The sequence below is a fragment of the Thalia democratica genome, chromosome 6 (assembly GCF_965202585.1).
Source record: "Thalia democratica chromosome 6, ktThaDemo2.hap1.1, whole genome shotgun sequence".
In the NCBI taxonomy this organism is placed as follows: Eukaryota; Metazoa; Chordata; class Thaliacea; order Salpida; family Salpidae; genus Thalia; species Thalia democratica.
Genome location: NC_139170.1, coordinates 44,289,253 through 44,305,223, shown reverse-complemented (window position 1 = coordinate 44,305,223; position 15,971 = coordinate 44,289,253). Strand labels below are relative to the sequence as shown.

The 15,971-nt window shown below is 24.9% G+C and overlaps 1 protein-coding gene across 1 annotated transcript; it reads left to right on the top strand.

The window, feature by feature from the left end:
• The first annotated feature begins 11,294 nt into the window (after positions 1-11,294).
• On the top strand, positions 11,295-15,534 carry LOC145839477 (acidic phospholipase A2-like). Its single transcript, XM_082947051.1, has 4 exons — positions 11,295-11,421; positions 14,255-14,415; positions 14,673-14,789; positions 15,519-15,534. Coding segments are annotated over exons 1-4 (405 nt in total). The 5' UTR covers positions 11,295-11,296; the 3' UTR covers positions 15,521-15,534.
• The last annotated feature ends 437 nt before the right edge of the window (positions 15,535-15,971 follow it).

Sequence of the window (15,971 nt, the reverse complement as noted above, 5' to 3'; positions counted from 1 at the left end):
TCAATCATTAAACGTATATAAATACTTAGTCGGTTGAACAAAATTAAAATAATTATTTTTTAAAGTTTGACAATTGCACACTAAAATTTTACTCTTAATGTAGAAGAATATCTAACTATGAGTAAACAATAAAGTACATTCTTAAAACTTTTTCTTCAGGATATTTTGCTTAAAGAATTGGTTTTGTATTTGACGACGATTTTTATATGCATTTTAGTTCCCCAGTCTTTATTGCTAACACATTAAAAAATAGTAAAACCTTATTTTTTATAAGCGAAAGCTCTGTGATTTTGGCGAAAAAAAGTTATAGATAGATCATTTATTACTTATACTAGGCAAGTTTAAGTTTGTTTGACAACTTAATTAAAAGCAAATTTTTATGTTTCAACGCTTTAAATCGATTAAATTAAGATCATTTACATAAAAATAAAGTTCTTTTTTCAAATAATTTTGCAAAAAACAACATTTTAGTTTTTATTTAAGTTTTTGTACTTGCTAGTTCAGTATAAAACAAACTCAAAACTAATTATAAGAAATTTGTTATTATAGCTTTAAACTTTGGATTACATACTATTGCGAAATAATTCAGATAATCTCTTTTCAGATAAAATTAATGTTCCCAACTAATAAGGTAATTTTTTTTATCAACATATGTTTAAATATGAAACAAAAAATAGTGGGTACAAAAATATCTTTTGCAGCTGCATCAAAAACATAATAATTAAGGTACATGATATTTGTTTTATTTTAGTTAATGCAACTTTGTGTTTTAATAGAAGACATTAAGTTTTAATAAAAAATACCATTGATTTTAGTGATAAGCTATAATTTATTTTAACGTAAACTTTCTTAAGTCTGTAAAACTACATAAAAAATTACTTATCTGTATTAGTTTTTACTGATTAAAACTTAAAAAAATTAAAATCAGACACTTACTATTTAGAAATTAAAAGTAACACAAAAAGTGTTTATACGTTGTTACCAGTTTCATATAAAATATTAGTATTATTTAAAAATCTAAATTCAGTATAAGATATCAGGCGTTTAAAAGAATAAAACTAAAAGTATAAACAGTATGTAAAAAAGTGTAAACTAAAAAAAGTTTGTAGGATATAAAATTCAGTTCGATTCGTTTTGTAGTTTATTTGTTTTTGTTTAAAACATAGCTAATAATATAGTTAGAAGCTTTTCAAACAAATAACAGATCAAACAATAAATAACAATAATGTATGTATAAAACTTCAATGTGAGTTGTTACTAACAGCTACAAAACAACTTTTGTTAATTAGCGGCAAGGCAAAAAACTATGAAGAGAATCAATATGATTTTTTTATAATTTTACTTTTATAATTAGATGTATGACAATTAGTGACGTATCGGACCCACAATTTCGGGTCCGGCCGGAACCGGATCCGGACTTTTTTTCAAATTAGAATCCGGCCGGAACCGGATTCGGATTTTTTTTTCAAATTAATATCCGTCCGGAACCGGACCCAGATATTTTTTTCAAATTAAAAACCGGCCGGATCCAGAACCGGATTCTTAATACTCTAAGTTATTAGTAATGTAAGTAGTATAAAAATTTCTATGTACGATAATGCAATTTTATATAACTAACTATACTAACTAAGTATAATTATGTGAAGTTTATCTTTTATGTGTTATATCTAACTACATACTTTTGAATTTTGAAAAATTATAGTTAAAAAAGAATTTAGACTAAAAGTATTAATGTGCTGCTAAAATAATTGAATAATAAGAAAGTATATGATATGTTATTAAGGTCTAGTTAAAATTAACATTAAAAATAGTAGCTGGTATGTTTGCTAATTTTCTGAACAATACTTACATTTAAATTTTATTAAAATTGAAAGAACAGTAAAAAAAACTTCAAATTGAAAGAACAATAAAAAACACTAAAATATATTTTTTGCTAAACTTATAAACTTTCCATGATTTTTGGCAACCAGAATATCACCTAATTTTAGCTAATATCAGGGTTGCCACTCTTTGATTCAAAAAAACTAACCTGAGTGATTATAAACTTTCCTGAGTCAGAATGAGGTTTTGGAAAACCAAAAATTAATTACTTCAAGCTAATAATCAGTAGAACAGCTAACCACAAGGTTGAGTATTTTAAGTAATGTTTACAATTAAGGCTATAGGGGGGATAAATACTTTTTTTACAAGTTAATCTTATTTAATAGAATACTATCTTAGCTACCAAATGCTTTTTATAGCTTTACAAAATTCAAAGTAGTTTTTGAGATATAAGCGGTCAAAGCCGGATAGTTCCATAGGGACCTAATGGAAGCCGCAAGCTAAAAACGCCGAAATATCCATTTCACTAAAAATCTATTTCCTCCTAGGTTTTTTAAGCTAGGTACCTCAAATTTTCAAAAAAAAATATTCCTTACACAGTTAAAAAGCTTATGAGTGTTGAAATATACAAAAAAATTTCCTACACTCAAGTGACTAAAAATTTAGTAAAGTGTAAACTGTGAAAATTTGAATAAGATTGCTTAAAAACTGTAGGAGGAGGTAGATTTTTAATAAAATGGTAAATAAAACTTTAATTTTACTGCATTAAAGCTATTAATAAAACTACTTTTCATGTGAGATAATCAACCAGTCTATCAAACTTACTCAAAATAGATCAGCAATTATGTTTTGATATTTATTTTATTATATGTAAAATAAGCTAATCACTTTTATGTATTTTTTTAACCTATGGTATAGTAATTTTATAAATTTATAAAATTTAAGTATATTGTGCGACTTAAATAAGTTACTTAGCATTCACTTCTAAATGTCCGAAATTCGTTCTATAAGAGATTATTATAATGTCAGGTTTCAGTTAAGATTTTAGATGGGTAACGTAAGGTCCAGCTCCAATCAAATTTCGGCCCGCTGAATAACTTAAAAACTACTTGTGCATAACAAATAAAATTTAGTTTTTTGATACTTAATATTTTGAAATATGCTTTTAATTTGGTTTCCAGCTCACAATAGTACTTTCTAGATCACAATAATACTAAATCAATTTATTACAACTTTGCTCGAGATTTTTAATTTTCTTATATGTTAGTATTTTAAATTATGCAGCCCGCAAGTACATTTTTTTAACAAGTCGACACTAGAAAGAATTTTTTAGTAAAAATAACTTGCTGACTACAAAAGTTGTCCACCACTAACCTAAAAGTTTCATTAACTTCAAAACAATTCATTTTTAAACAGAAATGATTACAGATTACACAAAGCTTTTTAATAATTAAGTATTTTAATGCATTTAACTTGGCTTAGTAGAAAATAACTGTAAACTATTTTTTGAGCCCTGTAATTTTTTTTTAACACAGCGTGTGCGTGCATAAGAAGTTCCAGTCTAAATTACATTTCAGATACAACTTTTTGGCTAAAAAGTGCGTACTCATGAGAAAAAAATACTTTATAAAATCACGGGGGGCGATTTTTTTTTCAAATTTCTGAAAAGGGGGCGATTTAGTAAATGAGTTTGGGAAACCCTGATCTAGATAGACGTTCAGTACCTTTTGTTAATGTTAACACTTACATAACAATTGAAATTTCAATTTTCAAGATAATTTAATTATTTTAAAGTAAAACCTTGAAAGCTTATTTCACAAATTAAACCGAAACTACGCACAAAATTATTTGATACTTAAATAATAACCTTATATTTTCAAATATGCTCTCCGTGCATATTTTTACTTTCGAAGTTATACTCTTCAGCAGGGACACTATGAATACTTTTCAGTTACACTAATTGTAGAAAATTATTTACTAACCAGTCAAATTAAGTATACTATTTTTAAAACAAGTAAAGATTTATTTTTTTATTTAAATAATGTAATAAATTACTTTATTTTGTATTACAAAAAACAGTTAAATGAAATTGTAAAACATGATTAGCTGTATGAATTACTATCTTTTGTATTCATTAGCTACAATTAAACATAACTGTAGTTTCAATAAAAAATATATACTATATAACTAGAGTGTGGTAGAAACTTTTTTTAAATAAATGCTTTTGCAAGTATACTATATTTTTTATTTAAAAATTTAAATAATACAAAAATGAGACAAGTTTTCAGTTAAAAGCTTAGTTTAAACACTAAAATGTATAAAGTGTTATAAAAGCCGAAGCATTTAACTGCGTTTCAAGCAAAATGCAGATATATGCATGCAGTTCAAGTAACGTATCATTAAATAAGTTTACAATAATTTACGCGCCTTCACTCTGAAGAAAAAGGAGCTGTGAACAACAGCAGGTATAAATTGCAAGCTATTTTTAACTTTCTTCAGTTTTTCAAGGTTTTGTAAAGGCTGCAAGTTTTGTTTAACTGTCAAGTCAGGTATTTTGAGTTAAATTTTATTTCATGTTGCAGTCGTTAGTTGACATCTAGCTTTTTTTTGTTTTGTAACTAATGCGTTTTTTGAAACTTGATAACTGCATTACTAAAAACTAATACAACTTATAATATTTTATTTTCTGCTAATTTTTGTTTAGCAACTATCAAGATAAATCAAAATTTATCTATTTAGCACATGCAGTTACTTATAGTCTATTGTTTAAGCGAAATTAATTAGATTAAATAGATTAATGATCAATTGAGTGAGATTCTTATACAAACAAGTTTAGATTAAAAATGATTATTAAGAGTTTAGATTTTGATTTCTTTTCACATTTTGTAAATAAAAATGTTATATTCTTTTAAAACTAGTAAAGCAAATAAGTTATAAGATCGTTTTGATCAATACCAGCTAAATTTTATTTAACGAGATAATATAATTAGGATATTGAAACAAAAGTTTAATAAAAAGCGTTTTTGACTCACAAACTAAATAGTTTAATAATGCTTGCATTTTGAATGTGATCTATTAACCTTGAAAGTTACAAATTATGCTCTTTGGTTAACTTATGTTTTAAATATCTGGTGAATTTTTGACTTAACTAAAACATTTTTAATACAAAATTTTAGTTGCAGATGTTTAATTTTTTTATATTTTTATAGTAACAGTTAATTAATATAAGACCATTTAAAACAGTTGCTTTTTATGTTTATTTTTACTAAAACCAGCTAGAAATGTATTTATTAATCATTATGGTTAAATAGTTCTTGCAAATAAAGACAATAGTCATCAATTTATTAAATTTGTTGATAAAAGTTTATAATTTGTTTTACTTCATATACAACTGCATACACTGGCATTGTTTTTAATTGTCAAGTACAAACTATCAATAACAATTAATTAAACAATTTATGTTGTTAAAGATGTAACAAACATAGCATAAAAGTTTTCAACGAAGAGATTGTACTTGAACAAAATGAAGATATACTCAAAGCATATAACAATTTTATTTTCATCTATATATCAAAAAGTATCCCGACGGGTAAATTAAAGGTTCATTTAGCTTAAAAAGATAGTTTTTAATAGTTGCAGTTAAATGAAACACTATATTTATGTTTTTAATGAGCTACAGTTACCTTTTTAGAGTTTGTTGCAAACATGCGATATGAGTATTATCCTGAGTTTAGAAACATTTAAAAAAAGTTTTTAAATTTACTTGTTTTATTTTAAATAATCAAAAGGAGCAAAGTTAATAACTAAAGGTGAAAATAAGCTAGTAATAGCTTTTAATTTATAATTAGTAATTTTGATTCTTTGTTTCAAAATAGTACAGTTTTAAAAAAGATGACTAAAACTTATGGTTTTTTTGTACTGCTACAATAAAATGTTTGATTTTTTAAGTTTTTATACTTTTTAAAACATCCCAAAATTTTTTTATTAAGCAAGTACTAGTACTTTTTTCAAAAAAGTAAGATAGCAATCTAATAATAAGTGAGTTTTAATAGTTTTTAATTTTAAACAGAAGTTTATTTAATGACAATTTTTAAGTTAAACATATAAAACTGTTTAAACAAATTGAGGTTACACTTTTTAAGTATCTACTTATACATTATAAATTTTCTAAAAAGTTTGAAAAAATAAGTAAAGGATAGGAAACGACGACTAAAACCTTAATCGATTACATTGGGTTAGTTGTAAACATTTAAGAAGTTTAAACAAAAGTTATCGGAATAGTTGTTAAGCTAGAAGATTATAAAACTTTAAAATTATGTCAAGTTGGTTCTAACTAAACGTGCTAGTTGTTATTGTTCAAATGTTATTGTAGATTAATAGATTAACATCAATTAAGATAGAAACAAGTTGTTTAGCTATTTACTATTAAAAGTAAGGATTAAAGTTATATTGATTGAGAATCTTTGTTCCTTAAATACATGGTAAATGGAAATGTAATACTAGTAAAAAGCTACTTTTCAAAACTTGTGTAACTTTCGTTTACAACCTTTAGAAAAATTACTCAATAAAACTAAAAAATGAGGTTTTAATTATTTTGAAACATCTATTTTTCAGTAATTGAAAATAAAATTTGAGTAAGACACAATTTGTTTTTGTTCGTTTTGTTAGTACTAGAAAAAGTTCAATATGAACTATTTTTTTAAAGGTATTAGAACTAATTTTAGTAGACAACAACTGAGCTTTTTATTTCATTAGAAATTTTTAACGCAAAGTTTGTGCGTAACTATTTTAATTGAAATAAACAGATAAAAACAACAGCAACCGTTTGAGATTTTCACGAAACTTTTAAAACTTAAATAATAGCTCAACAAAATGTGTTTAAAAAGGTGTGTGACTTTGGTGAGACCTTTTTAGTACAAAATAATTTGTTTTATGTTGCTGAAGCATACTAATAACTTGACATGATTTTCTAATGCTTTTAGTTTCGCTACAGTGCGATCAGTTTACATTTTGTTAGAATTTTATTTTTACTTTCGGTAAACATCAAGTATTCTTTCTATTATTTGATGTTAGTCAAATGAAAGTTTTCTTTAAGCTGTAATCATTTTATATTATTAAATATTTTTGAAGTACTACTACTTTTATTAGCACATGGTTAAAAATTTATGGAGAGAGTTACAAAATTGTTAAGTTTGAAAACAAAAGTTGTTTAAATTTACGTGAAAACCTTGTTGAGTAACCTTAATATCTTCGCTTTAGTGCACATCACACATAATATAATGGTAAAACAAATTATTAAGATTTAGTTTACAAGTATCTAAAAAAGGTTTGTGGTAGATTAAAACTTTTTACACATTTTGTAGACTTAGTTTCCTGTGTTAACAATAGAGAAAAGAAAGTTAGAAATTTGATTCATCAACACTTTTCCGTTGAACTTTAGTTACAGTGAAGCTTTAAAATTTTACTAATGAATTTTAAAACAAATGCTTATTTAGTTGAACAAACTTTGCAATACACATACTGTTTACAGTATTGTTGTTTTTAATAAGCTAAGTATTTAGCTGAGGTTCATTGTTGATTGAGATATTCAAAATAGCTGCGAGCACTCAGAGTTTGATGAAATATTTGAAATATTTACGTCTTTTTGTTTTGATAAGCAGGCAGTGCAGAAAAAGAGTAAACATAATTTACTTAATTTTTTCAACTTTTGGTCAAAGTATGCATTAAGTTTTGTAGTCAGTATAAATAATAGTTTTATTGCAAGACAGGTTATTTAACTGTTCGAACATATATTTAGTAAATTAAGTTTGAAATTTTTAGTTTTTAATTATTGTATTTGTTTTTACTTTTTAAGCTATTTAGAATGATGTTTGAGTTATCAAAGTTTTTACATAGAATTGCTTTACCATATTAGGAAAATCAGTAACTTGTTAGTGTACCTATAAAGTTTTTATCTAATTTAATCTATCTTTTTAAGCAATAAAAATACACAATAAGACTACTAAAATATGTTAAACCAAAGAAAATATAAACTATAAGTTATTTAGATTGTTACTGTATAAAGTAAGTTTAATAGTAAGATTTAATTTTTTGAATAAAGTAATAAAACAATTTTCAGATTAGTTTAATAAACTATTAAAGCATTTTTTTTTTCTTAACTATATATAACATGAACAGTGTTTAAACTTATTCTTAAAGTTTACAAAAAGATGAGTTCGAAAGTCTTAAGCTTTACAACTTTTAAAAACGGTTTAACTAGGTTTTTATAAAAGTTAAAAGACTATTAAAATAATTTAAAAATGTTTCTACTTTACTGTAAATGCATACTTTGTTTAGCTTTGTTTAAATTTTAAACATGTGAGTTTAAAAACTATGTTCACCTGATCTTAATAACATACAACATTGAAAAGCAATAAAATGTTTCAAAAACAAAAGATAAAGCGTTTTGGTTTTGGTTTTTTGATGTATAGCAATAAACTCATTACATTAACAAAATTTTGAAAAATGTTTAATTTGAAACAAACTTGGTACAACTAAAAAATGCAAACTAATTTTTTTTCATTGAAATTACACAATTTAAAGAATATTTAAAGTTTTGAAACGTTTTGTTAACTAGAAGGTTTTATCCTTTCAAAACAAGAATATATGTTTTTAGAAAGAAGTTTCGGAGAAAAGTTTTTTGATAATTGAGATTAATACTCTTTTATTATTTCTAAAGTTTAAAAATCATAAGTGCAAATTCCACTTGCTACTTATAATATAATTAGCTGCAAAAGAGTTTTGAAAAAGATGAAACGTGTAAGGCTTAATGTAAAAAATAATATTTAAATAGTAAACATCAGAGAATAAATAGAGTAACCAAGGTTTGGTAAATAAAATCTTTATCGAGTAAATAGCTTAATAGTTTACTAAAAGCTTTTTTCAAAATTATAACTACTGGCTTATTAGAAAACAATTTACTGTGTCTAACTATATTTTAGAGATTTAAATAATATAAGTTTAAATTATGAAGTCTAAATAGTTGTTTTCAATATAAAGCTTACAGTAAAGAAAATAAAACAAAATAGTGATATGATAAATTTTAATATGTACAAAGGTGGAAAAAGTAAGCTTTACGAACCATGATAGTAATATGTTAACGAGATATTTTAATTAGTTGACATCAAAGCTTTAAAGTAAGTAACACAATTTTACCTTGAGTCATAAAACTAATTAAGAAAAAACCTGCTATAGGCACGATAGTTTTTGTAGAAGTTTGGTTTAAAATATATGTTAAAATATAGTCAGTATGTTTTAGCAAAGTGGTTTAACTATTTTTTTTCTTTTTAAAAAAACAGTATAATAATGTTTAGTAGCTGTAATGTGGTGGTTAAAAAAAATTGCTTATAGTTTTAAAACTTCTGAATCTTGTTTATCAACCTTAACACACTTTTAAAATACAGCTTGTTTAAAAATAGAATAATTAAAAGACGGTTAATATATAAAATAATATTACAATATAAACAAGAACTGTGTTTTATCGTTTACTTTGTATAAGTTAAATTTTGTTAGTTTTCAAAATAGTATTTAGAAAAGAGGAGAGCTTGATTAAAAAAAGCTTATAGTTTTAGCTAAGGATGCACAAAACTATTAATTATAAGTTATGGTATAAAACTAAAAAAATCACTTTAGTAGAATGTAATATCAAAATTTTTGTTTTTAGGTTTCATTAATTTTACTTTAAGTACTACTTAACTTGAGAATAATATATGAGGTTTACTTATTTATACAAACTTTATCAAACCTTCTTTCAATATTACGTTTTTTTAACTAATTAATAAAAAAGTTATCTTGTTAGTATAAAACAGATTCTTTAAAGCTTCAGTTTCGCAAACTGTATGCTAGAAAAGGTATTAGTTATCATTTATAAGTATTACAAAACTATTAGCTAAACTTAGTAGTGAAATAATATAACTTATTTGTTAGTAACTATAGTTTGGAAATGAACGTTTTAAAAAGTAAAAACTTTAAGCTAAAATCAACACTTATACTAAAATTTGCTTTTTAAGCATTTTATTGTTTTGCACAAGTTTGTTAATTTTTTTTTGCTTGCGTTTTTGTTTTAGTTAAAAACAAAAACACATTTCAACTTGTTTAGCAGTATTTGCTCGAGTTTTATTTAACAGAACTATAAAATTTTATTTTTACAGACATTTGCTTTAGTAGTGAGTTTTATAATGTTTTCCATTGTCTGGATATATATATCCACTTTCATATTGGGATCATTTGCATACAAAGGTTAGTTACTTCATTAGTACTTAAACTTTTATTTAATTTTAAAACAACAGTATTAAGGTGAAATTGTATGAAAATTTTGGTATTGTATATTTTAAGTAGTTAATTTTGAAATGTTTAACATAGCATTAGTTACGCAATCTGCATACTTTAATCTCAAATAACATTTTGTTGTTTGTTTATCAATAACTATTCAGTATTTTAAAATATTTTTTTTTGAATAATTTAATAAATTAGACTTCTAGGTTACTATTATTCAGTCTTTGACAGTTAAAAGTATTATAGCAAACTAGTTTGTCGCTTAAAACTACTATTAAGTATGTAGAAATTTTTTAAATGTTTCAAGTTAAACAAAACCTTATTGCATTTTATAACAGCAACTACTGACATAAAACTAAAAGTCATGATTTAAATAAAATTCAGTTTTTAAACTCCAAATTATTTATCACATAAAGTACACAGTATTAACTAACAAAATAACTTGCTTTAACTTATAAACAAAGAGTTGCTACTTTCAAATCTTAATGTTAATAGAAAAGTTAACTTAGCCTTTTACGACATAGAAAATTAAGCAATTCATATAGAAGTACATAGTTTTGTTAAATTTAAAATCATATATGATTAACCATATAAATTTACCAGAATTTTAATGTATTAAATTAAACAGTTTTTTATTTGAACTAATTTTAAACGTATTTTTATAAAAAATAGCAATTTACATTTTTTTTTTGTAAAAAAATTTCCACAATTTATAAATCATTCTAATTTTGCATCATTAACTTTCAAAATAATTCTCAAACTTAAAAAAACAATGCAGTACATCTCGCTTTTAAGGTTAAGTTATCAAGAACTTAATGTAGGTGAAACTAGTGAATTTTTTTGTAAGACTCAAACTACAATAATGACAGCCTACATTACATTTTGTGATAGTCAATTTATTTGTTAAGCATTTAAGTAGCTATTGAAAGTTAATAACTTTGATAAATACATACTAAGTTAAATAACGGAAACAACATTTCTATAAAATAACTTGTTATATCTTATTCCAGTTTTTTTTATTTGATATATCTAGACTAAGAAGTAAGTTAAGAGTTTATGTATACGTTTCTTACGTTTCTAGTCAACACTGATGGATACACTTATTTTTCTCACAGCGGGGAATTTTCCCTCAGATGATGCACATTCGCGCAAAAGGAGGTCCATGTTGGGTTTCCACACCGCCATCAAGTGTTACAATTGGGAAGTGGACGTTCTGGCCAGTTACGCCACCTACGGCTGCTTTTGCGGCCCCAGCGGTGACGGAATACCCATCGATGAAACTGACAAGTTTGTTTGTAATTTGTATAAATAAAACATAAAAAGCTTAGTTAACTATATATTAAATTATGTGTTTTTAAAGTTTTAACAGTACAATAGCTATTGTTTGTTAATGTTTTTTTTTGTACGCAAGTAGTTCTTACTAGTTGGATGTTAAATTTAAAAGTTTAATTTTTATCTTACTGTCTTTGATAAACTTAAAAACTTTATTTATATTATCTATCATAAACATAAACATCATTAGTTTTTAATTAATTAAGCATTTTTAGTCATTTTTATATTTCTAATTTTAAGTTTGTAAGTGAAGCATAGTTCATTTTTAGATAAGCAAAACTTAATAGCAGTGTTTAACTTTGTTTAAAAGTTCTTAAATTACTTGATAAAAAAATCCCGTTTATAAACTAAAAACAGTTTAAGTCTAACGTTTTCAAAACAATAAACTTACTAAGTAACTCTTAATATTATTTTAATGTACTGATTTTTTTAAGTTACATTCTGACGGAACGTCATTCTAAATATTATTTCAAAGTATATATGATAGACAGCTAAAATATAATTTAGAATTACAGTAACCTCTCGCTTATTTACGCAAATTGTGTCCACAGAAAAAGTGCGTAAAGAGATACGAGAGATCGTAAAGATACGAGAGGTACCAAATATACTTACTATAATGACTGTTTTTTGATATTGCATCTACTTAAAAGCAGACTGGGAACTTTCCCACTTTTTACAATTTGTTTACTTTATTTATAAATATGAAAAAAAAAGATAAAAATATACATATATAAAAAAAATTTATATAATATAATAATAATTGTAGAAAAGATTTACTAATTTTAATAATAAGTTGATTTTATCTTTATTTGTATGTTATCTATTTGATATTTAACAATTATATTTTATTTTACTTTCCAAATTTAATTTATAATTAAGCATTTGTTTAAAACTAAGAAATGGTGTGGTGTCTATAATAAAACTTGTTTATATAGTCTTTTACAAAAATATGCACTTGGTGCTGTAATGGATCTCTCTTTTAAAGAAGAATAAATAAAGCATAAGAAAAATGTTTGATAAAAATATTGTTAACAAAATTTCTGATATACTGAGGTATAAATAAATTTTTATCAATTAGTCAAAAAACATAAGTTTACAAAGTCTAAAGATATAGAGAGGTGAGTTAACATTTAAAGACGTATTTTTAATTAAAAATATACAATGAACCTAGTTTGTGCAATATTTAAAAAAATAGAATTTTTATTTTTCGAATTTTTTAGAATTCTAAAATGCGTAACTAAACGAGAGTGCATAATGTCACGAGTGCGTAAAGATGCGAGAGGTAACTGTATACGATTTTAAAGATCAATTTGCTGTTAATAAATTACTAAATCGCTTTTTTGTAAAAAAAAATATCACACTCGTGATGAAATCTGTGAGGTAGATATTTTTTAAAAATGAGCACTTTATCAAACGTTTAATGCAAAGTTTATTGTTAAAAAGCTTAACCTAAACTTTAGAAGTAAAAACATTTGCTAGAAGCTTAAATCGAATGCACAGTTCACAGTTAGGGCTTGCAGGTATGATTACGGTAATAATGAAACTGGTAATCGATTTTTAAGCTGGTAATTGGGAATTATTAAATCATCAGCTCAAAGTGTCGCGTGGGTTCGAAATCTACATTTATTAAAATTGCATTGTTGTGCTAATAACGCGTAAAATTGTACTTTAGAGCTTTTGATAAAAAAATACTGATGAAACAAACTCGTGCGTAATACACTAAGTTTAAACCTTACAAACAGATATAAGTAATAAAAAAGACTGATCGTTTTTAAAAGATTATCGGTAAAGCTTAGTATTGTTGCTTTTATTAAATACGTTTTATTATTTTTTAACTGCTTCTTTAAACTGCACGAAATACTTAACAAAACTTTAAGGACCTTATATTTATTTTTTTATTCGTTTGAATTTTAATGTTTTTTTATGTTTAATCTTGAAAAAATTTGACTACAAAACTGCTTTTAATCCAATTTAAACTAAATAAAAAGGTAGTTTACTTGCTAACTTTTGTTAAAACAATAAGTTAAGATTTTTATAAAATTTTGGTGTAGTTTACAGCCAAAGTTTTGTTTATTTGTTTTTAAAATTAATTAAGTTTATTTATAAACAGATTTTGAGTTACATAAAATGAACCACAATTAAGCAAAGTATACTTAAATACAGCAGACTTAACTAAAAACTAATTATTTTTTTATAACATTATATTTACAAACAAGTTTGATATCACGTTAACTTAGTAGAAATAATAATTTTTTTTTTAACTTTGTTGTATAAATAATCTACTTAGAACTGTTTAACGACTATAAATGCGTAAAAGTTTTTTTAAATTGTTAATGTAACTAGTTTTATCGTAGTGAACAATCAGAAAAAACATTTATGTTGATAAATTTGTTGTATAAGTTAAAAACTCTGAACAGTTTTCTACTTAAATTAATTCACTGTGCATACAAGACTAATAACAATTTTTTATCACAAAAAAGTCTAAAAAAGAAGTAATTTTTTATTTACTTGTATATATTATGTTTTAATTAGATTAAAAAAGAGTTATTTTGAGATAGATAACTTTTTTTTTATAGTACTTATGCAAATTCAAATAAAATGCAACCAACTGTATCCTCAGTACATTTTAAAAATCACACAGTTGTCAAACTTTTAATATGTCAAATATAACTGATAAAACATCACTGGAACGTCCACAATCAGACAACAAGTTTGCGGTGCTTTTTAAAACAAAAAAAAAAAACTAATTTGTCAAAAAATAATTAAATTGTCGAAACAAACACTACAGTTGTTGCAAGACCCATGACGCGTGTTACGCAAGAGCGAACACGGAAAAGCGCGAACCAAGCGGGTTGTGGGGCAGGTTCGTCAACTACATCCACGAAAAAACATCCAATATGCTGGTCGGATACCAAAACGAATGCACCAACGGAACCATCCTCTGCCAAAGTTTGTTGTTTTCAAAAGTCCGACTTATTTATGGTTGAATTAAAACAATTAAAACAACTTCCCACATATATTTAGCTTAGTAGGTTATTTAACTTTTAAATTAAAAAGCATATATATGTATACTTTTTAATCTACATACTTTACAAACAACTTTTTTTTACAACTGCAGTCCCAATAAATTTATTTTAAACAGTTTTACTTAGTTTAACGTTAGCATGTTTTGCTATTTTTAAAATTGCTAATTTATTTTCACACAGCTGACGACACTCATGCCAAGGCATTGTGCAATTGCGATAGAAACGTTGCAATTTGTTTTGCTAAAAACTATCACACTTTCAGGCCTCAGTTTCTCAATATATCCACTGAAACTTATTGTTAGTTTGAACTTTTGGTATTTTGTAATGTCTGTAGAGCATTTTTGCTAAACTCAGCACTAACGTTGTTGTACTACAATTTAAACAGTAGTTTACGAATAATTTTATTAAAAAAAATATTTATGAAACAAATACATACTAAACTGTTTTCGTTTTAGTAACATCCGTGATTGAAGCTTTTTATAAAAGCATTTAATTTTTAGAAAGCTGTTGTAGGTACTTTTAACAAAAAACTTAAGTTTGAAAAATTAGTGAAATTTGTATGGTGATCGTAAACTAAACGTAAACAAACTTAAAAACTTAAACTATTCATAAAACTAGTATATTTGGTGCAAATAGCAGTGCATTTTTATAATTTTTGTTAATTTGAAGTAAAAAATACCAACTGTATAGATTTATATTAGTTTAAAAACAACTAACTTATGTTATAATTAATTTTTTTAAACTTAAATAATAATATTTTTTTTAAGGCTATGACACTGTCAATAGATCAAAACTTGATTATACCGTTCCTGAACATATCAAGCAACAGAATAAGTTTTTACAAAATACAAACATAATTTGTTGTAACAGTTAGCTGCTGTTTACTAAAAGGTATTGAAAAATAAACTATTATAGAGGGTTTTAAAAATATCAAAACTAATTTACAACTCAAGAGTTGTTTATTAAAAAAATGATATTTAGCTACTAAGTAATTATCTAGTATGTTTAAGCCGATTTTTTTTTCAGAAATATTCATTACTGCTGAAGGTGTGCTGATTGAGAATGGTAATTCTACAATTGAAAACTATTCAAAATCAACTATAGCGCCAGAAGTGTTGAACAGAATAAAGTTTACAACAAGCACGGCTGACCGCACTATAGAAGCGAGAAAAGGTGATAATAATGCAAAACAGACTGAAGTCAACCCTACAGTCACCACAAATCAACTTACAAGCGCTCCTATTGATAAAAACAACACTGTTTTGAAAGACCAAACTTCACAAGTCGTAACAATTAGTACAACTTTAGATACTTTAGTAGTAACTACCAAAAGTAAAAATGTAATCAATGGCTTAGGTTCCAAAACAGACCTTGATAAAAATAAAACTAAAGTAAAAAGCACCTCAAAAGATGTGATTCCAACTCAGACGCCGAGAACCGTTGAAAATGCAGATAAAAACAGAGAAACAAACGTTGACA